Source organism: Ixodes scapularis, unplaced genomic scaffold (assembly GCF_016920785.2).
Source record: "Ixodes scapularis isolate PalLabHiFi unplaced genomic scaffold, ASM1692078v2 PGA_scaffold6__148_contigs__length_123643588, whole genome shotgun sequence".
In the NCBI taxonomy this organism is placed as follows: domain Eukaryota; kingdom Metazoa; phylum Arthropoda; class Arachnida; order Ixodida; family Ixodidae; genus Ixodes; species Ixodes scapularis.
Genome location: NW_024609881.1, coordinates 55,221,121 through 55,239,383, shown reverse-complemented (window position 1 = coordinate 55,239,383; position 18,263 = coordinate 55,221,121). Strand labels below are relative to the sequence as shown.

At 48.4% G+C, this 18,263-nt stretch overlaps 1 protein-coding gene across 1 annotated transcript; it reads right to left on the bottom strand.

Moving 5' to 3' along the window:
• Window positions 1-1,183: 1,183 nt before the first annotated feature.
• On the bottom strand, window positions 1,184-14,465 carry LOC8032396 (BUB3-interacting and GLEBS motif-containing protein ZNF207). The gene is made up of 10 exons (XM_029970668.3): window positions 14,339-14,465; window positions 10,781-10,907; window positions 9,430-9,562; window positions 5,291-5,650; window positions 4,692-4,719; window positions 3,895-3,994; window positions 3,170-3,272; window positions 2,777-2,898; window positions 2,185-2,296; window positions 1,184-1,451 (listed from the first exon to the last, which is right to left on the bottom strand). The coding sequence occupies exons 1-10, from the start codon at window positions 14,377-14,379 to the stop codon at window positions 1,339-1,341; spliced, it is 1,239 nt and encodes a 412-aa protein (XP_029826528.2). The 5' UTR covers window positions 14,380-14,465; the 3' UTR covers window positions 1,184-1,338.
• Between the last annotated feature and the right edge of the window lie 3,798 nt (window positions 14,466-18,263).

Below are 18,263 nucleotides of genomic sequence, written 5' to 3'. Positions count from 1 at the left end.
CCCTGCAGTCCCAAACCTTGGCTTCAGACACCGTGACCCTGCAACCCCATACCGTGGAGCCACTAAATGTTCAGAAAGCATGATATCTTACAGAGCCTCCTGGAGGGAATAGCACTCATTAATTAGTTGGAAGGCGAAGTAAAGCCACGGGTGTCAGCCGAGCTTCATAGACCTTACGCAGACGTCCGGCCGAAACATGCAGGAACACTTCACACTGCTTGGTGCATCGCCTTCACTTTCAATGTCAACTTTGAATCACCAGCGACTTCCGAGCCTCCAACGTGAATTCACGATTAACTACTCGAAAGTAAACGCATCCTGGCTCCAAAATCTCTATGGAACAGCGTTTGTTTTGAAGACATCAATCAGACACTCGCACCTTTGAGCAACGGTAAGTCTGTGTAGGACAACCTTCGCACCCCACGGAAATCCAGCGGCCCCAGCTAGAACCCCTAAATAAGAAACGCGTCATTTACTACGAATCTCTAGGACAAACAAGGCAAGCGCGCGGCGGCGCATGTATCTTTGTTCTCGGCGTACTCCTGGACGCTTTGGTCAACGCCTCCCAAACTCACGTTAACCCGCGACCCATCGAAAACATTAAATATTGTTTTGCAACCCCCTGCTCTGGCTTTCTGCAATGCCACAAGCTTCATAGTTTCGGTGCTTGAATCGTAAAACTTGAGATTCGATGCCCGAGCTTTAGTCTACGGTTAATGCGATCAGTGAATCGGAACCACCACAACAAAAAAAAGACGTACGCTATCGGGAATGACTGTACCTAATGACTGCAGCGAACTTGCTCGAATCAGACCGCAGTTTGTCAACACAAGAGCAGAGCTTAGACACTCCTACTCTCAGTTATGGCTCAACGTCGAGCTGCGAACTGTACTTAGTTTTTGTCGACTCCGCTGCAAAGAGGCAGAGTTTGCACTCTTCGAGTTTCTGACCCGGTTTCTGACATTTCGTCAAACACAGGCTCGGATAATTTGGCGAAAGGTCTATTGCATCTGCCCCACCCCCCAAAGCCCCGTCCCCGCATTGGGCAACGGAGTGGCGGCTCCCCGCAGACGATCGTGCAGTGGAGTGTCGGAGGCCCACCCCCCAAATCCCTTGCGCTGTCCCCCGCTTCTTGCCACTCGCGGCCGCCTTTACCTTTGCTGGAGCACAGAGAGAGCGCAGAGCCGGGGTACAGACACGCTTTATTCTCTCCCTGGGACGGCCCACTTACGGTACTTCCGGAGAGAGCCCCGCCCGTGCCGGCCACAAACAACACACTTATCTGGTCCAGCACAACGACGCCTTCGTCGACCCCGGCGGAAGGGGGTGGGGTGTGCGCTAGAAGGGCCGCGGGGGCATCATGGGGGGCGCCACCATCGGCGGGAACGCCATTGCGGCCGTGCCGGGATGGCGCACGGGCACCCCAGGCGGCGCTCCGGGTGCCAGGCCGGCTGCAAGAGCCAACAAGGGCGGTGTCACCAGACGTCTCTGCACTTCCGGTGGGCCGCGTCCGGCCAAGTCGTTCAACGGCGTCTGCCACATTCACCTTTAGTGCAAAGGCCTTGCCTTGTAGGTAGTATTGCTTCCGATATACCACATTCAGGCATGGCGGTTTTGTTTCCTTGGGAAACATTAAATTTCCTTTGCCTCACTCTGAATTTTGGTAGATTCTGCTAATTGTAGTGCCGCAAAAAAAAAAGTGACCAGGGTAAGAAGGTTTTTTTGGGCCAATTTTTGGATTTTGTCTAGCAATTTAGGGCCCCGAAAACGCAAGAAAAGGTCCAAGTATGACTGAACTTGACGTTTTTTGCCCGAGCCTGGGTATCCTTGCCCTAAACTGCCAAACAAAAACCCAAGCCCGACTTGGGCTTCACTACCTGGCTGCTTGGTTGTCGCCCTGCTTCTTTGGCTCTCAGTTCCCGAAGCAATGCCGGAATTCGGGTTCTCTTTCAATTGGTCCTTGGCATTTTTGGATCATGTCTGGCACTTTGGCAATTGTGGGGTGAACCAGAGCAATGCCATGGAAAACTACTTCAGCCCCGACCAACGCCTCGGAGTGGAACCTTGCTAGGCCCGGATCGGGCCCCCGTATTTTCAAACTCGGGCCAAGTTGGACGTTTTTCCGGCGTGCTGCCCGGGGAAGGTAAGAGGAAGGAGGGGGGTGGCCGAGGTGGCAGCTCTCACCTGGGGGCAGGGGTGCTGGGGTGCGCATGGGTGGCACCCCATTGACGGCGGTGGGCTTGGGTGAGCTGTCCTCTGATGCCTGGTAGGGAGGGAGCCGGAGACGCCGCTCCTCCTGCAAACGCGAGGCGCCGTTACGGTCCTGTCCGATCGAACACGCCTTGCCGGCAACCCAATACACTTGCCGACCAAACGACACGCCCGCAACTCAGTCTCTCGAATCCGGTCTTTCCAAAAAAATAAAGAGGGGAGGGGGGGCCTGACGTTGCTCTCCAATTTTGATCGCCGCAAGAGCAAAATCTAATTTGCGTCACGCGGAGCGTGCCGAGGTAAGGCTCGTAGACCGCCTGTCCGTTGGCACGAGTGAGGAACGCATTTGTCTGCTTCAAAGCGCCATTCGCGGAAAGAAGAAAAAACCGTACCTTGTTTGCTAACAGATCGGAAAGAAAAGTTGACCGTCCGCTACGAATCGAGCACCACGGCGAAGCGAGATTGGACACAAGCTGAAATTGTGATTGTCTCACCGTTCCGAAGTCGATGCGTGAGATCTTTGCCTTTAGGTTATTGGATGAACTTCATGCTCCCGACGACTTACCAGCGAGATGTCCTCCTCGGGGTGCACTATTCTGCTCGACGCCCCCGCAGATGCAATCAGAGTGGGCTTCTTGATGTCCGGCGGTGCCGACACAACCGCCTTGCTGGTCCCAGAACTTGTCTCTGCAAGGGGTCGTGATATGCGCCAGGTGGTAACAGTCAAACGCGACGAAATGCAGCCTCAGTAAGCATGAACGAAGAACGAGAAATATTTAAATACAGGCTCGGTAAACACGGACGTTCCTTCCTCGTTCTTCGTCCGTGTTTACCGAGGCTGTATTTCATCGCATTCATCTCTGCGAGGGCTCGGGCACGTGCAAAATACCACACTTTCTAGACTGCCCAATGAAGTCGCAAGTCGCTCGACATGTGACGTCACACCAATGGCACATACCCGATGGAGTGCCGGGGGATGAGGTGCTGTAGGCCGGGAAGGTGGGCTTGGGGGCCGCTGCCGGCGGGGCCGAGGTCGTCACCGCCTGAGGGGGCACGCGGGCCTGGAGGACCCGGTCTCGGTTAGAGGAACACTAGTATGGTCGGAGATGCTGCACAGGCTCCGGCGACGTTTGTTCTTCTAAAAAGAAAATCTACCGCAATGCCCTAACAATTTGTCTTCTACAGTCCCCTAGTTCGTTGCTTTCAGAAATTATCTGGAAGAAGGGACGACACGCAAGACTCGATAGCCTCCCGAGGTAAAGGCGCCCATTGACGAGGCAAACAAAAGTGCAAAAGTGGAGCCGAAGACAATTGTGCACTCATCGTGGAACATGGACGCAATGCCTAAGACAAACTCAATCTAAGAAAATGACTCAAAACGTAGCGGCAAGTCAACTGGACCTTTCTTGTCATAACTGTCCGCACGCGAGATCCTCTTTTTGACCCGTCGTGACGCTTTAGCGAAGTTTGGTAGCTCATTCGATGTAGCTCTAGCCGAGTTAGACGATCAACATAGCGTCCCACAGCGCCAATGACTGACCATGACACCGCCAATGTCGGAGTCAAAAAGAGACTTCGAATTGGCAGACGTCCGCAAGGGCCTGCCAACCGAGGGTGTCATATGGCGTTGCAATGCACAGACGTTTGAAAACCGAGCAAACTGAATCTGATTGTGCCACCCACCTGAGCAGCGGGGAAGAGCGGCTTGGCCGGCGCTGGTGCCACCTGGGGTTGAGGTGGCAGCAGTCCCCCCATCATTGGCATTGCCCCTGGGTGCATTCCCCTGCGAGGAACCCGGGAAGGGGTCGAGTGTTCTCGGCATGCACTGTAAATCGCGGTTCCCAAACTCCGCTACTTAGCAGCTCGTCAAAAATATAAGATATCCCCCCCACCCCCCTTGGCTTTTCGTGATATTGCATGCTTTTAAATTTCAGTGCACGAACAACAATAACGAAAAAAAAAGCGTTAATTACTTACGAAAACAATCAACTCATCGCCGCAAAACTCTGTTTTGCCTAAGTAGAACTTATGAAAATTCACGCATCGGCCACGGCGGAAAAAGGAACAACTGCCGGAAAGGCCGCCCAAGTTTGTTCATCCTTAGTGAATGAACGTAAAAAAAAAGATTAGCGAATTTCAATCCTACAGATAAAGTCTGGAGACTGGGGCAGTGCAACACGAACGCGGTGTCACGTCACGCAGTGTTACGTGAGGTCACAATGTTGTGCGACTCGTGCTAAAGACGTCACGTGAACGCTGTCCGCTAAATTACGCGAGCGTGTGACAGTTTTTTGTGAAGGTTTTACTGTGACATCAAGTCACACTTTCCTCCGCGATCCCGGTCCCCAAACGCGTTCCACATTAAAAATACCATCGGGGTTTCTCGTAGTTTTTTCCCCTACTTACGCATTATACTAAGCGGTGATACTTTGCACAAAGGAACCCTGATGCGTGCACGTCGTCGGACGAAGCGTACTCACCCTGGACCCATGAAGGGGGGACCCATTCCTGAAACACGACAAAGCAAGCATCAGAACAAGGTTGTCCGCCAGACGCCTTCGGTAAACTCGCATACACGGTCCCCCAAGTCAGCTGCAATAAAGCTCTCATGCTGGTTTACATACCGCCTGCCTTACTCCCATACAGTTTCCTATAACCTAAAGGCGTTTGCGAGAACCAAATTTTTGTTTGGACAGTTCAAGGCCCTTTTCGTCAAAAAAGTGTAAAGTGCAGCAAGAAGCAGAGAGAACCGTCGGTGGCTTGTAACCTTGGAGTTGTTCGTGAAATCCGTGTGAGATGTGGTGCTGGCTATGTACCCATAGGTCAGACTGCTAGGTGTCTCAATGATAGGTTATGCAAACACAAGTGTACGGAAAAAAATAGGAGTGAATCTTCAGAGCTGGCTAAGCATGGTTCTAGCTGTTCAAATTGCTGTGTTGTTCGGAACGTGCTAAGGTCGCGGTTGTCGACAGAGTGACACCTTTGTGACGTCGTCAAGCGGTCGTGTTTCAGTAGCGTACCGCTACTGAAACCCGACTGATTGACTGAGCACGCAGCGCCTACAGAGGTGCCCACTCACCCAGGTGGCCCATGTGGGGGCCGAGGTGTGCCATGGGGTGGTGGGGGTGCATGGGGTGTCCGAAGGGGGGCATGCCCATGTGGGCCATGCCCGGGTGGGGTGCCAGCCCCATGTGGTGCCCCGCCCCCTGCATCAGGGCGGCCATGCTCATCGGGTGGCCTCCAAGGGCCCCCGCTGGGACCATCGACGCCGCTGCCGGGACCATCGACGCCGCCGCCAGGGCTGCCGCTGCCTGTTGCTGCTGATGCTGCTGTTGCGGCTGTTGATGCTGTTGCGGCTGTTGTTGTTGCTGCTGCTGCTGCTGCTGCTGTTGGGGCTGGGCCTTGGCAGGCCGTTCCTCCTCGCGCTCGTCTCCGGAGTCTTAAAAAACGGGACAATGCGCCAATGCTTAACCCCTTCAGACCTGGAGTGAGCTGCATTATTATAAAAACTTTTTTAAGAAATTATTGAGTACCGTATTTTACGGTTGATAAGTCGGACTTTCCTATAAACGTCTGTTTTCAGATTAAGGTTGGTACATAAGTCACACCTATAAAGGCCAATTAAACTACTTTTTTAGGCTTTACATTTTTATTTCTAAAAAAGGCGTGAAATCTACGCTGATGCAGTTCGTGCAGGTGGGTTGTACAGCCAAGGGACAGAATACAGGGGGCTGCTCGTCACGGTCAGTCGCCTATTTAACTAAAATATGTTCGTTAACTTTTTAATGAATGATGCGGTTCAAATTAAAAGCTTGCTGAGCACCATAGAAAACTACAGAGCTTGGGGTAAAAATTTTAAAGTGGAGGGTGCTCGATAAAAGGGTATCGGCGACATGCGTGACTCAAAAAGTTGCAATGGCCGGAATTCCACGATCGGCCAAACGCTTACCACGAGTGGAATTAATATTGATTTCATCTAAGAAAATTAGAATAACATCTGACTTCGACGGCGTTGGTTTGAGTTTGCGACGAGATGATTCCAAGCTTGCACTTTGCTATTTACACACACCGTCAAACTTCTTGTTCGCAACCGCAGTGATGGAAGCAGCATTTGATTTTCTGTAGCAGGTTGTGTAGCCAGCAAAATATCAGTTTGGACCAGCCATTGATACTTTTGGAGCAGATGCTAACGTCTGTTACAACATCACTTGTAAATAAAAAAAAAAATGCATTGCATCGCAAAATGCGTTTATTTTTTTTAATGACTGTGTTCCTCTTTGATACTGGAGCATATTACTTATTACTTTTCGTAACTAGATGGGGCACGAAAAACAGCCTTCTTTTTAGGAATAAGGTTCTTCTAAAAGTAGGTTCCATTCTCAATGGGTACTAAACAAATTGATAAAGAATGAATCATAGTGCAACACTTCAGTTCGGATTAAAACCTCTCCCCTCCCACTTTTATACCCAGTAGTTTATTTAGCCCGTAAATATGATTTCTGTAAAATGGGAACAAAAACCAGCATATCCGCTAACATGACTATCAATAAAAATGTGTTCCCCAAGTTTTGTGAACCTACCAAACTCGAGACTTTAATATTATAAACTGCAAAAAAACAACCACCCACAAATATCATGAAAACCTACACCCGTGCTTTAAAAGCGACGACGTTCTTGAGCAGCGTCGGAACCGGAGTGAAGTCAAAGTTTGCTGCTCTTTTGATCGACAGCTGCACGGGAACTACTCGACTACTTTACTTATTCAAACATAGACCCACACCTTTTTTTTTTTTTTTTCTTTCTTTCTTATAGTAGCTTCGTAACTCGAAGATCGACCTACAATCGAGATCAAAGAAAGTATGTCTGCATTAAGTACAAGCCATAATTTCCGACATCATGGCATTCGTCAATCCTCCTGCGTGTGGTCTTTTGTCGGCTAAACGAATCAAGTGCGGCGAATGCCCCGTGACTTGCACTTTTAGTATGTGTGCTCATGGTCGTACGTGTTCGAGCCTTTGTCCGTTCTCTGACGCGGGAATGAATGAATGAATAAACTTTATTGCAGGTATGGGTTCTAGTACACCTGACGCAAAATGAAGCAAACTATACGTTTGCTTTGCACAGTAGGGTCGACCAACATTAAATATGTATCTATTTTCCACTTCGCTTAAGCCTGTTTTGGCGCAGGAGTGGCACAATTCTTAGCAGAAATGGCACTCTGGCGCAAGATGTGGCAAACCTTCATTCTTGGTACAACTTGGTGCAAATGGCACGGCGCTTCCATCACTGCAACCGATAATTAGCGGCCAGGATCGCACACTCGTGACGTTACGGCAAGGCGAATCCCGGTTGTGACGCCACGGGTGGGAACTGCAGGCAAGTGCCAACGAAACGTCTCACCGCTAAAGCGTGAAACACATGTACGACGAAACCTTCCAATCCGACGTGCGGACTGCCGGAATGACCTTGGGGGTGAGGGTTTTCGTAGCATCGGAGAGCGTTGAAAACCCTCGCCTCCAACCATCGTATTGCCTGGTCGGACGACGGATCAGACGGTTTCGTCATACACGTGTTTCGCGCTTAAAGGGGCCCTCCGGAGCTTTCTGCGATCGTCTGTTTATGTTGTTATATTGCGTAATAGGTGCAAGCTAATATGTATACAAAGTTTTAGACTACAAAAGTGTTTATTAAGCAGATGGCAAAAGAAATATATCAGGACTATTTTCTCTTGGAAGACAATCCCCCATTCCTTGCCCATCGCTAAAACTTGATCAATGGAAATGCTGCATCTCGCGGTGAATGCGAACATTATTATTGCAACACTTTTTAAGCTTGTTGTAATTTAGAGTTTGAGAAAAACGTAAACTGATTGTGGTGCGGGAAACATAGTCCGCAATTATCGCTCCAAAACCAGCGAACTGTGTTTTCTCCTTGCAAGCTTGTTGCTAGGGGGTGATGCGTCGGCGCATCGGCTCGTCTGCCTCCCGGGGCGTCTGCAGGCGTGCGTTTGCGGGACACGTGTTCCTTTTTCCCGTGGATCCCGACTCCGAAGCCAGCTTTGCGATCCTTCCACGTCAACGAGTCAAACTTTTCCTTGTCATCTGTGGAATGCGACTGCGTATTGCAGTAGCAGCGCGACAGTGCGGTGCGACGAACGACGACTGCCGAGCACAAAGTCCGGAGAGATTCCTCCGCGAGTCGGTAGTCAGCCACGTTGGTGGCGCGCAGTGACGCCGGAATCATTCGCTTGCTATTGGCTGACACGTAAAGAGATGCCCCTCCCGTTTTCCGGGGTCATCTCAGAAAGGGGGGCGTGCCGGGGACTTTGATAGCAATTTTAATAGGGAAATCCGCCGCGCATGACCGTAATTTTATGATTTTTAGGATCCTTAGGGCCTGTAGATTGAGCTACCGCCATAAATAGACCATCGCAGAACGTTCCGAAGGGCCCCTTCAATAGTCGATACCAGAGCCGTTTACGCTGGGAGAGTCTGGCATTCTTTCGAAAATGCCGACCAAGACGGCACGGCTGGGAGTTTGACAGGGAGGAAATGGAACGTGACAATGGGACGTTACCTCCACCCCACTGTGTTATCGAATTTCGTATTAGCTCCTAACTAGGCACACCTAGAATGCGGTGACGTAGCATCGCAACAAAAGTGTTTCATGTTGACGTAAGTGTCTTTGGCGTCGCGCACGCAACTGACGGCTCGAGGTTTCCTCATTTGCTACAATTTCCTAAAATTATACAATCTTTCATTCGTTTCTCTTGCCTTGAAAACATACTTTCGACACTTTCACCGTCGCATCTCAAAAATGACTGCGGCCAAAGTTCTGCGCCGCGAAGGACGGCATCTAGGGGAGGTGCTGCACACCCGCGTGCTCAGCTGCCCGGCTCTCGCTCACTCGAGAAAACGTAACTCTGCTTTAAGACTAGAAAGAAAAAGCTTATTCGCAAGTTCTAAATTTTTAAAGTCAATAACGAATGGATGCAGTGACCCGTTGCAGGAGTAACAACTTGACAAGTTTACGAGACAGCCTCTAACTGCGAGTTTGGACTAGCGTACGCAGAGGGGAGTGGCCCAAAGCAAAAGCCTCCAACCCGTGGTATCACGAAGTCCGCCCGTTCTAGTAGGCTACGAGCTCCGGCCGTTGGCCACGCTCGGCGTAAAAGGCTCTGGCCGGTCCCACCCGTCCCTCTGGGCTCTGCAGACTCACTTCGGTCCTGCTTCTGCCGCTCGTGCTCGCGAATGTCTTCCTCGGGGATGCCCTCCATGCCGTAGATCTCAATGTCCACGCTGTTCTTGTTGGGCAGCGCATTGGGCACCTTGTCAATGGTCTCCTTGTGAACCTGCAAAGCCAGGCGTCCCCACCAAAACTTGCGTCAGCAGGACAGCGAGGAACCATGCCAGGAAAAGTGGGGTTGCAATGAAGCAGATGGCAGTCAGTCACGGGCGTGGCGGAAAACGGGACCTTAGAGGGGCGGTGCAACGATTTTCTGACTTTGGCCAATAAACTGCAGGAATTAATCCGCGTCGCCTACGGACACAGAACAGAAAACCGTGTTTTCCTGCGTGCGCTAGTCCATTTTCCTTTTTGAAATTATACAAATCGAAGGTCAAAGTGTCCTTCGACCCACGAAACGTCTTTCAAGCAAAGTCTCATAGGGACCACCCGGTTTCCCGTCGAATTCTCTCTCTCCAGGGCCCCCACTTGCTCTCTTCGCGATTGTCGACTAAGGTCGCGGTGAGCGATCGACGTGAAAGACCAACTCTGGCATGTCGGGACTCTGTTTGAAAACTAGGGACGGTCCCACAAAATCCGAGACAATTGGGAAGTCTGGCCAAGGTCCGGGACGTGCTACCTGAAACCACTGGTGAAACATGGTTGTATAAAAACAATATTAATTGTGGCGTAAAACCTTGCAAGATAAAACTGTGTGAACATCACGCCCCTGTCATTCCATACTAATCTCCAATAAAAGTACCTACAAAAGAACTTTTTCTGTTTGTTTTTACCCATAAAACATGCTTTCTAAATGCTGACATTGACGAGAAATGCTTCCAGAACTTCATGCCATAAACAGTCGGTCAGAAATTCCAACGCCGTTCACAGTAATTGTCACAATGACCACAGTAGAAAAAAAAAAGATATATTGAGCTGCCATTTTGGTGTTGTCAAGCATGAGAGTTTCAGTACTTTGGGAACATCCAGTGATTCTAGGGTTAGTTAACTATGGCGGGATATAATCAAATATTGCTGGCCAAGGACAGTTGCTTATGCTCTACTACCCCCCAATGTGAAAACTTGTTTCGCAAATAAAAAAATACAAAAATAGTTTGTTTTTTCGTTTTTCTGATATCACATTGAAGGTTTGCCCACTCCTCATTTCTACTCGACTTGCTCTTGCTTTTAGGTGCGCTATCCCTCGGAATACCATGGCACGCGCCCTCAATTTGGTCCCCGCTGGCGCGACGCAAAATGCCGCCAGACTTTTGCGCCGTTGCATCGCGACTAGTCTTGTTCGGCGTCGACGACGGAACGGCGTACACGGAGGAGTCGTACGTACCTGCATGCAGTGGATGGCCAGGCCAGGCCCTGTGTACAGCTTCTTGTGGCAGATGTGGCACTTGAAGTGCTTTGCCTTCTGGTGCTGGATCAGGATCTTCTCGTCGTCAAACTCCCGGTTGCAGTACCTGGTTCGGTGGTCAAGGACCGTTCGGCACTCGCGAACCGCTCAGTGTTTGGGCTTAGGCAAACGAATCGCCGGGCATCGCTTTGCGAATGCGGCGAAGGAATGCTAAACATAGCGAGATGACAAAGACACGGCATTGGCGCCGCACTCAAAAGGAAAGGCTGGCTTACACACCCGCGTTCAATCGAAACCGAGCTTGTTTTGCAGCCTACAGATGCTTCGATGATGGACAAACAAAAAGTTGACTTTCAGTTTCATTTCATTTCATTTCATTTATTATACCCTCAGGGCCCGAAGGCATTACAGAGGGGGAGAGCAACAAGAAGGTTAATGCAAATAACATAATACATATTTAGACACACTCAGTAATAAAGTAATTAGTTATTGTACTTTTAAAGAGCTCAGAGTCCGTGATAATGGGGATCGACCGGGGAAGGTGGTTCCACTCCTGGGATGTACGGGGAACGAAAGATGAATAAAACGTGGTTGTGATAGAGTTAGGAATGCCCACCTTATGTTGATGATCAAGACGGGAGGAAACATAGACAGGCTTCGCTTTTCCTACGGGTGCTATATCGACCTCGCAGAGCTTACGTCTCGTCCACCCGTGAACTGCTCCAGACTCGGTGCTACGGAATGCTGGGAAAGTCCCCCCTCAACGTTAACGCGTGTCACTCTAAGCGGCACCTATACTCCGTCTCGCACAAACTTGGCGAACCGCGGAAGCTGCGGCCCCCGCGACGCAATAAGGGCGCCGGAACAAGGCACGTGACAACACTCCATGGTCGAGGCCACCGGGGCCTCATTACCGCCACAGCAACAAAGCCCTCCGCAACAAAAAGTAGTTCTAGGCTTCTTTTTCTTAACGAAAATTAAACTCTCGCTATTGCATCTATAATGAGAAGATACGAAGAATGAAGAATAATCACAAATTTATGAGTTTCAATTATATTTAAACCAAAAAAGTGACGCCACATTCGTATCCGCTTGATTTTACGCGGATACGAATATGCGGATAGGAATATGCGAAAAAGAGCAGAGGGGTTCGCACCGCCACAATATTGGTTTCCAGTGTTCTGTTTACGGGCGACTGTGCGCTTCTTGCCCACAGTTTATTGCGCATGAACACCACTAGGGGCACTTGGGTTTGTTTGTAAACACGAGATGGTGTATAGACGCTTGCAAGCACAGCACCTAAGCGCCGTCATCTTACTGCTGGTGTGGTTAAATCATCCAGTGATGTGATTAGCCTAAGCCGTTTTGGAGCACCTTTTGGAGCAGCCAAAACAGTGTTTTGGAGCAGCAAAAGAGGCCTTTCGAACAGCCAATACAGTGTTTTTGAGCAGAAAACATGGCTTTTAAAGCAGCCAAAACAGTGCTTCGGAGCAGCAAAAAGTGTCTTTTAAAGCAGATATTCTTAGAAAAATAAAAAAAAATGTTCATTTTAGGTGCTGGACAAATGAAGGGCACATTGTGTTGTGTTTTATTGTGTTCTGATGTGACATGTGACAGAACTCGCTGCTTGTCTTTTTACTGCTGGGACATCCCACAAGTGTACAGTGCCGAGCAATTCCGAAAAACCGCTTGCCACCGTTTTACTGGTTCCCACGTGCCAGATTTTCGTCAAAAGCAAGCAAACGTAAAGTAATGGATTGCAAATGTCATGCAATAATGTTCGCATGCACGCAAGGGCAACTTCGGCAGGCGTGCAGTTGCGCATGCTTCGTCGCGCAAGCGGAGACGACTGTTCGATCGAAACCGAAACCATGCCACTCTATTCCGTCACAAACTGGTTCCCAAAATCGTACGCAAAATGTAACGGGCCAGCATACGACAAAAAACAGTCTAGTGGCGAGTGTTTGCCAGGCCGGCAGGAGAGGCACAAGCTAAACAAACAGAAAAAAAGAAAATAAGCGCATCGATGCAAGACATTGCGAGTCAGGGTCAAAAAGTTCTTGAAGCGCTTTGTGCAACGACTGAATTCAAGACAAACAAGCGCGCTGTGCGGGTTCAGCGTGCAGACATTGTCTTTTTTGCTTTAGCTCACTTCTCTTCACCGACTTTCTTTCGCAGCAGACTTTTCACGTACCGGGGTCTCTTGCAAAAGAAAGCCCCCCGAGAGAAGCCTAGGTAATCAATATTTCGACACAGCAGTCTTTGAGTTAAAGAGAGATTTTTGTAGCAGCGTATGATTTAAACAAGAACAGGAATGTTGATGACCTTTCGGCGGTCCTTAAGTTTCAGTTTAGAAAGCGCCATATCTGCAGCGATGTTGGGACGGCAACACCCAACGTCATGCAATCACAGTGACTGGAAGGCAGGGACCAAATATAGTTTTTCCACGATCATTGCTTTCAGGAGTGAGTGCTTCAGCTCACAAAGTAACTCCCGCCGCGCAAAAACGTGGTTTCGTTTCACAACATGACGGCACGCCTGGTACCCGGCACGCTAGTGTCGTAGCGTCCGCAAACGCTTGCATTTATCGTTTATGAGACGAGACTCACGAGACGACAAGAGCACAAAACGAGAGACGGCAGAAAAAAACCAGGCAAGACCGGATGGACGATTGATGCAAGGCACTTTGTGTCGGATGGCCGCTTGCACCACCTAGCTCTCACATGCTCAATTACAGTACTCAGTTCAGTTTCGGTTCTGAAAGGCGACAGATATTGGTCCTTCGGCGCAGGCTTGGCACAGATTACTCATATTTCGGCATAATGTAGCAGGATGTATCAGGGTTAGCGCCTTGGCGCAGTGTGGTGCAATTGGCGCAGCAATCACATCACTGATCATCTGATGGTCAAGAATTGCCGAGACGTACCCACAGTTTCCAGGTTGGCGCCCAAAGCGTTTTCTATCCACGGTGGCCAGACCAGCTCTAGAAGCGCGGCTGCTTGCAAACGTCCATAGAAATGGCGTTCACGGGCAGTTCTGCAACTGATTTATCTAGCAACCTTGGGCAAGACCGACTCTGCAATGCTCAGTTATTTCGATTGAGCACCGTTTATGACCAGTATGAAGTACAGATGATTCCAAGAAGTGCTGATAAAGCAACACTGATGCGTGCTGTCTGTACAGTTGGTCGTCTAAGTATCGACGTTGACGGAACACCGCTTAGATGTATCACATGAGTCGACTTGCTGCGCGCACAGCGACCGAGCCAACTTCGAGACTTGGAAGTTGGGAATATTAAAAGCCTCACGCAACTCGAGGCTAGTACCGCCTGACAAGTTCCAAAAACTCAGTCGACGGCCAACGATTTCCCAATGTTTACATGTACGAACCGGCATCTACGCATACCAAGTCGACTTGATGTAACTGCTCAGACGCGATGACCACACTCCCAAGTTCGCCGCCACTCGCGCTCGAAACCACGCGCAGACTTTTAATAAGGTTTCCCGATTGACTTCAAAATGTCGGCTGAAAGGATACCAACACCATGGCTTTGCCGGCTTCTTCTTTTTGCGCCCCATGTTCTTGTCACAGGCTTTCTTTTGTCTTGCGAAACACACCAAACACCAATGTCGACCACGAAAAAAATGGCCGCCCAAAAACACCATTTCCTAGCCGCGTTCCCGCTCTAGGCGCTACGAAAGTTTCGAATTACGCAAATGGCATTAATTATGCTCAAAATACATTTAATGTGTTGGGATGGATATATAAACAAATATATTGTGTAATAAATTAAATTTGTTATACTTTTTTGTATTTTATAGGTTATTGTATAGATGGCACAAAAGGCCGCCTAATTCAAATAATACAGTTTTGTTAATCTACTTATTTAAGTTACACTTTCCGTCGTCTGCTAACCGAAAATAGGATTCTCTCCCATCATGCCGGATCTTCCTTTCAACCAACGAACTCCAAAGAAACAGGTTAGAAAGTTTTAAAGTTTTGAAGAAAAAAAAAAAAAAAAAAGCGAGAGCGCATAAACCAGGAGCAGAGGAAAAAGGGGGTTTGACAACACAGAACTCTAAAAGTTAAAAATATTGTTTCCTACGTTTGTTGATTTTTTTTAAAGGGTTAGTAGTGGCGTCATTACAATTTAAAAACACAACACAACCGGTAAATGTTAGTTTTTACGAGTGGGTTGGTACCATAGAGTTGTTGGTACTAATTGTACTAAGGCCGTGTGCGCAAAAAAAACATTTACAGTGTTTCTTTTCTTTTTCTTTGACAACACGAGATAAACCATGTGTCGCCGAACTGCAGTGACCTAGCGGTCAGTCTCTGTCAAAATGTAGCGCTAGAGTTCCGGACCAGATATCGAACTTCTAGAACTTGCCGCTCGCGCGATTAAAACGCTATTCGCGTGCGCATTCCTTGATTTTTTTTTTTTTTTTTTTCGATATTGAGAGGAACGATGCAGACAATACAATCTTGGAGGAAAGGGTTACGTTAGATTTAAAGCAGCTCGTTTGCACTGTTACTTGTCGTTGCTATAAATGTTTTTGTTCTGTTTTCTTCGATATCGTTTCACCGCTTGAAATTTATTTTCATTCACAAGGAGTTTTCGAAAAAAGATAACCGCGTTTTTTGGTCCAGGTAGATAAACATATGCATCGCGGAAAGCTCGAGCTTCGTAGAAAGATAATACAGATAGACGAAATTTCTCCATGAGCCGACGTCCACCTAAGCCTAATATCATCAAAACAACAACTGACATTGTGGACACGTGTGGGATTTACACGTGAAAAACACCTGTCAGTAAAAAAGACAATAGTGCGTTCTTCCTGGCTGAAAATTATTTTTATCATTTTTTTTTTTTTTACTGAAGTATATGTTACAGGCGCTTAGGGTATACGTAGCGTGAGCTTATGCGCACAAAATGAGAGGCGCTATCAAGCGGCTCCGATGCAGCGTCAGACTTGGCTACTGCGCAACGGAGGCGCACAGCTGGGCACGCGGCGGCGCCAGTGTGTCTGCCGCGGCTATGACGCCACTCCTCTGGATTGCACAGACTTATTCTAGCACAGACCGGCGAGGCGCGCGCGACGGCGGCGGTTCCGGCGCGCCAACTGTGCATTGTGTGACGTCACTACTTCTCGCGCCTGCGCAGCACGTTTCTTTGGAAGCCACGCGAAACTGCTCAACCTCGGCCAGTATAGCTCACGCAACAAAAAAAAATTATCTTTATTTTTTGATACAGATAACCTCATGAACTCAAACTTTCGCGTTCTATCCCAACCGCTAGCGTAACATCCTCACAGAGTCTGTTACGCTATCGGTTGCATAATCTATTTACCCGGGCCGAAAAACACGATTCTCCACACTCACAGAGTATTTATGCTCGCCAAGGTTTTTATTTGTTCATGACATATAAGAGCCCAACTACCCAGACAAAAATTTGCGGCTCAAAATTCGTTTTCTTTCCGCCCGAAAAACCGCCAATCGAGAACTAGCACTGGCCGGTTTGAGTCGCGCTCACCCTCTTTTCCGTGGTCACGTGCCGTTTTCTATGGTTTAGACACAACCACCAAAGATAATCAAAGTCGTAGGTAATCGAAGGCACACACTCAATACTAGAAATTAACAAAATATATGATACCCATTTTTTTTTTTTTTGTGACTCGTAAAAAGCTGCAAATAAGTTGATCGAAAAAAGAATGCACAGCCACGTGACCGGGATACAAGTACAGCGTACCCAACTCGTCGAGCGCACAACTCATAACCCCCCCCCCCCCCCTTCCCGCTCTCCGTCAACCCCACATTGCACCACGCGGCGCGAGGCATTGCGGGTTCAAAACACAACAGCTTTCTTTGCGTTCTGAAATCGCAAAATAATAAACAAACACGAACCGTTCCTTCTGTTCACGGCGTTCACGGGTACTTCTTCACGCGTGTTACATCGGATTTCCGTAGTGCGTCCAAGAGACTTCCGGAATGGAATAGTCAAAAAGAGATGTCCCTACCTGAGATTTATCTCGCAGGATGCAGACATAGCATTAAAAGATTTTTTTTTTTTTTTTTATTTTTGGATTGGGGGCAAGACGGAGGCGATGAAATTACAAATACGAGATAAACGTTTGAAATAGTTTGAAAGGGAAAATGGCCTAACAGATATTTGGGTTTCAGTAGGAGAACCGTGTTTTTTTTTTGTTTTTTTCTCGTCACATCGCCGAGTGCGCAGTCTCCGCCCACACTGTAGAGCTAGCTGATGGGACAAAATGTCAAATTTTCAAAACTAAAAAAAAAAAAAAAAAACAAAAACAACATGCAAACATTATTGAAAATTGTCAACGAAGCCCGCTACTGGGAGCGGGAGGAACGGGCCTTATTTTCCATAACACATTTCGGAAATCACTTGTAAAAATTAATGGTATATTGAAAAAAATGGCATCTTTTTTTATTGTTAGCGCTAGATTAGGGCAGGGACCGCTCAACAATAAATAGTTTTTGCCAAAAAAAAAATGGCGGTTTAATAATTGTTTTTATTATTCGTATACCTAATCTAACTAAATAAACGAACGTACTTATTTTCTCACAAATATGGCACGGTGTTTCGTGGTATCTCGGAATTCTTTTTTTTTTTTTTTTCTGAGGAACATGTTATAAAATTTTGTTCATATATTTGACTCTTTTTCTGAAAACGAGGCGGTTATGGACCACTTCCGCATACTTTATCAAACCGAAGAAATGATAAATATATACAAACGAACAAAAACCGCCCCAAGGATTCAACGTGCCTCCCGAAAGGTTTCGTAACTTGCTCAGCCCGTTTATTTCTAGCCTACAGCGAGATCCACAGGAACAGGAACTTTTTCGTACCGACGAGGTACGCGCGCGCAAAGCATACGGGGCAGATAGAGTACGTAACAATCGGACCGGTGTGATGAAACATGCGCCTCCGACGCGGCCATTCACGCCTCATAACAGCAACAACAACAACAGGCCAGAAAAAGGTCCCCGTGGAACGGCTGAACCAGTTGAACTACGGTATCCCCGATGGGACGGATGGGGTGGGGGGTGCCGCCAACCCCCTCAACTGCCCTGCCAAAACCGTCACGTGATCGTTCGCCTTTTCGCGCCCCTGTTCCGGTGACAAGCCTTTAGCCAACGTCAAATTTTTGGCCGCCTGCCGTTTAGCACGGGACCGCCCAGAACAGAGAACACTTTGGCGAACCCCGGGTTCGGAAACGGCCCGGTCTGGCCAACTTCTTGCGGTGGCGGCGACGGCAGCTCGAAGAACGGGGTCGCCCTGTCAGGCGCGACGGCACGCGGCGCGCAGACCATAAGTGTGCCCTGAGTTAGAAGTGTTTTCCGACTGCTCAATTTGGATCACGTGGTTTATGGGTCCATGGAAAGCGTTTTTGCAGATTATTTATAAAAAAAAAAAGCAAAAACGTCAATTGTTTTG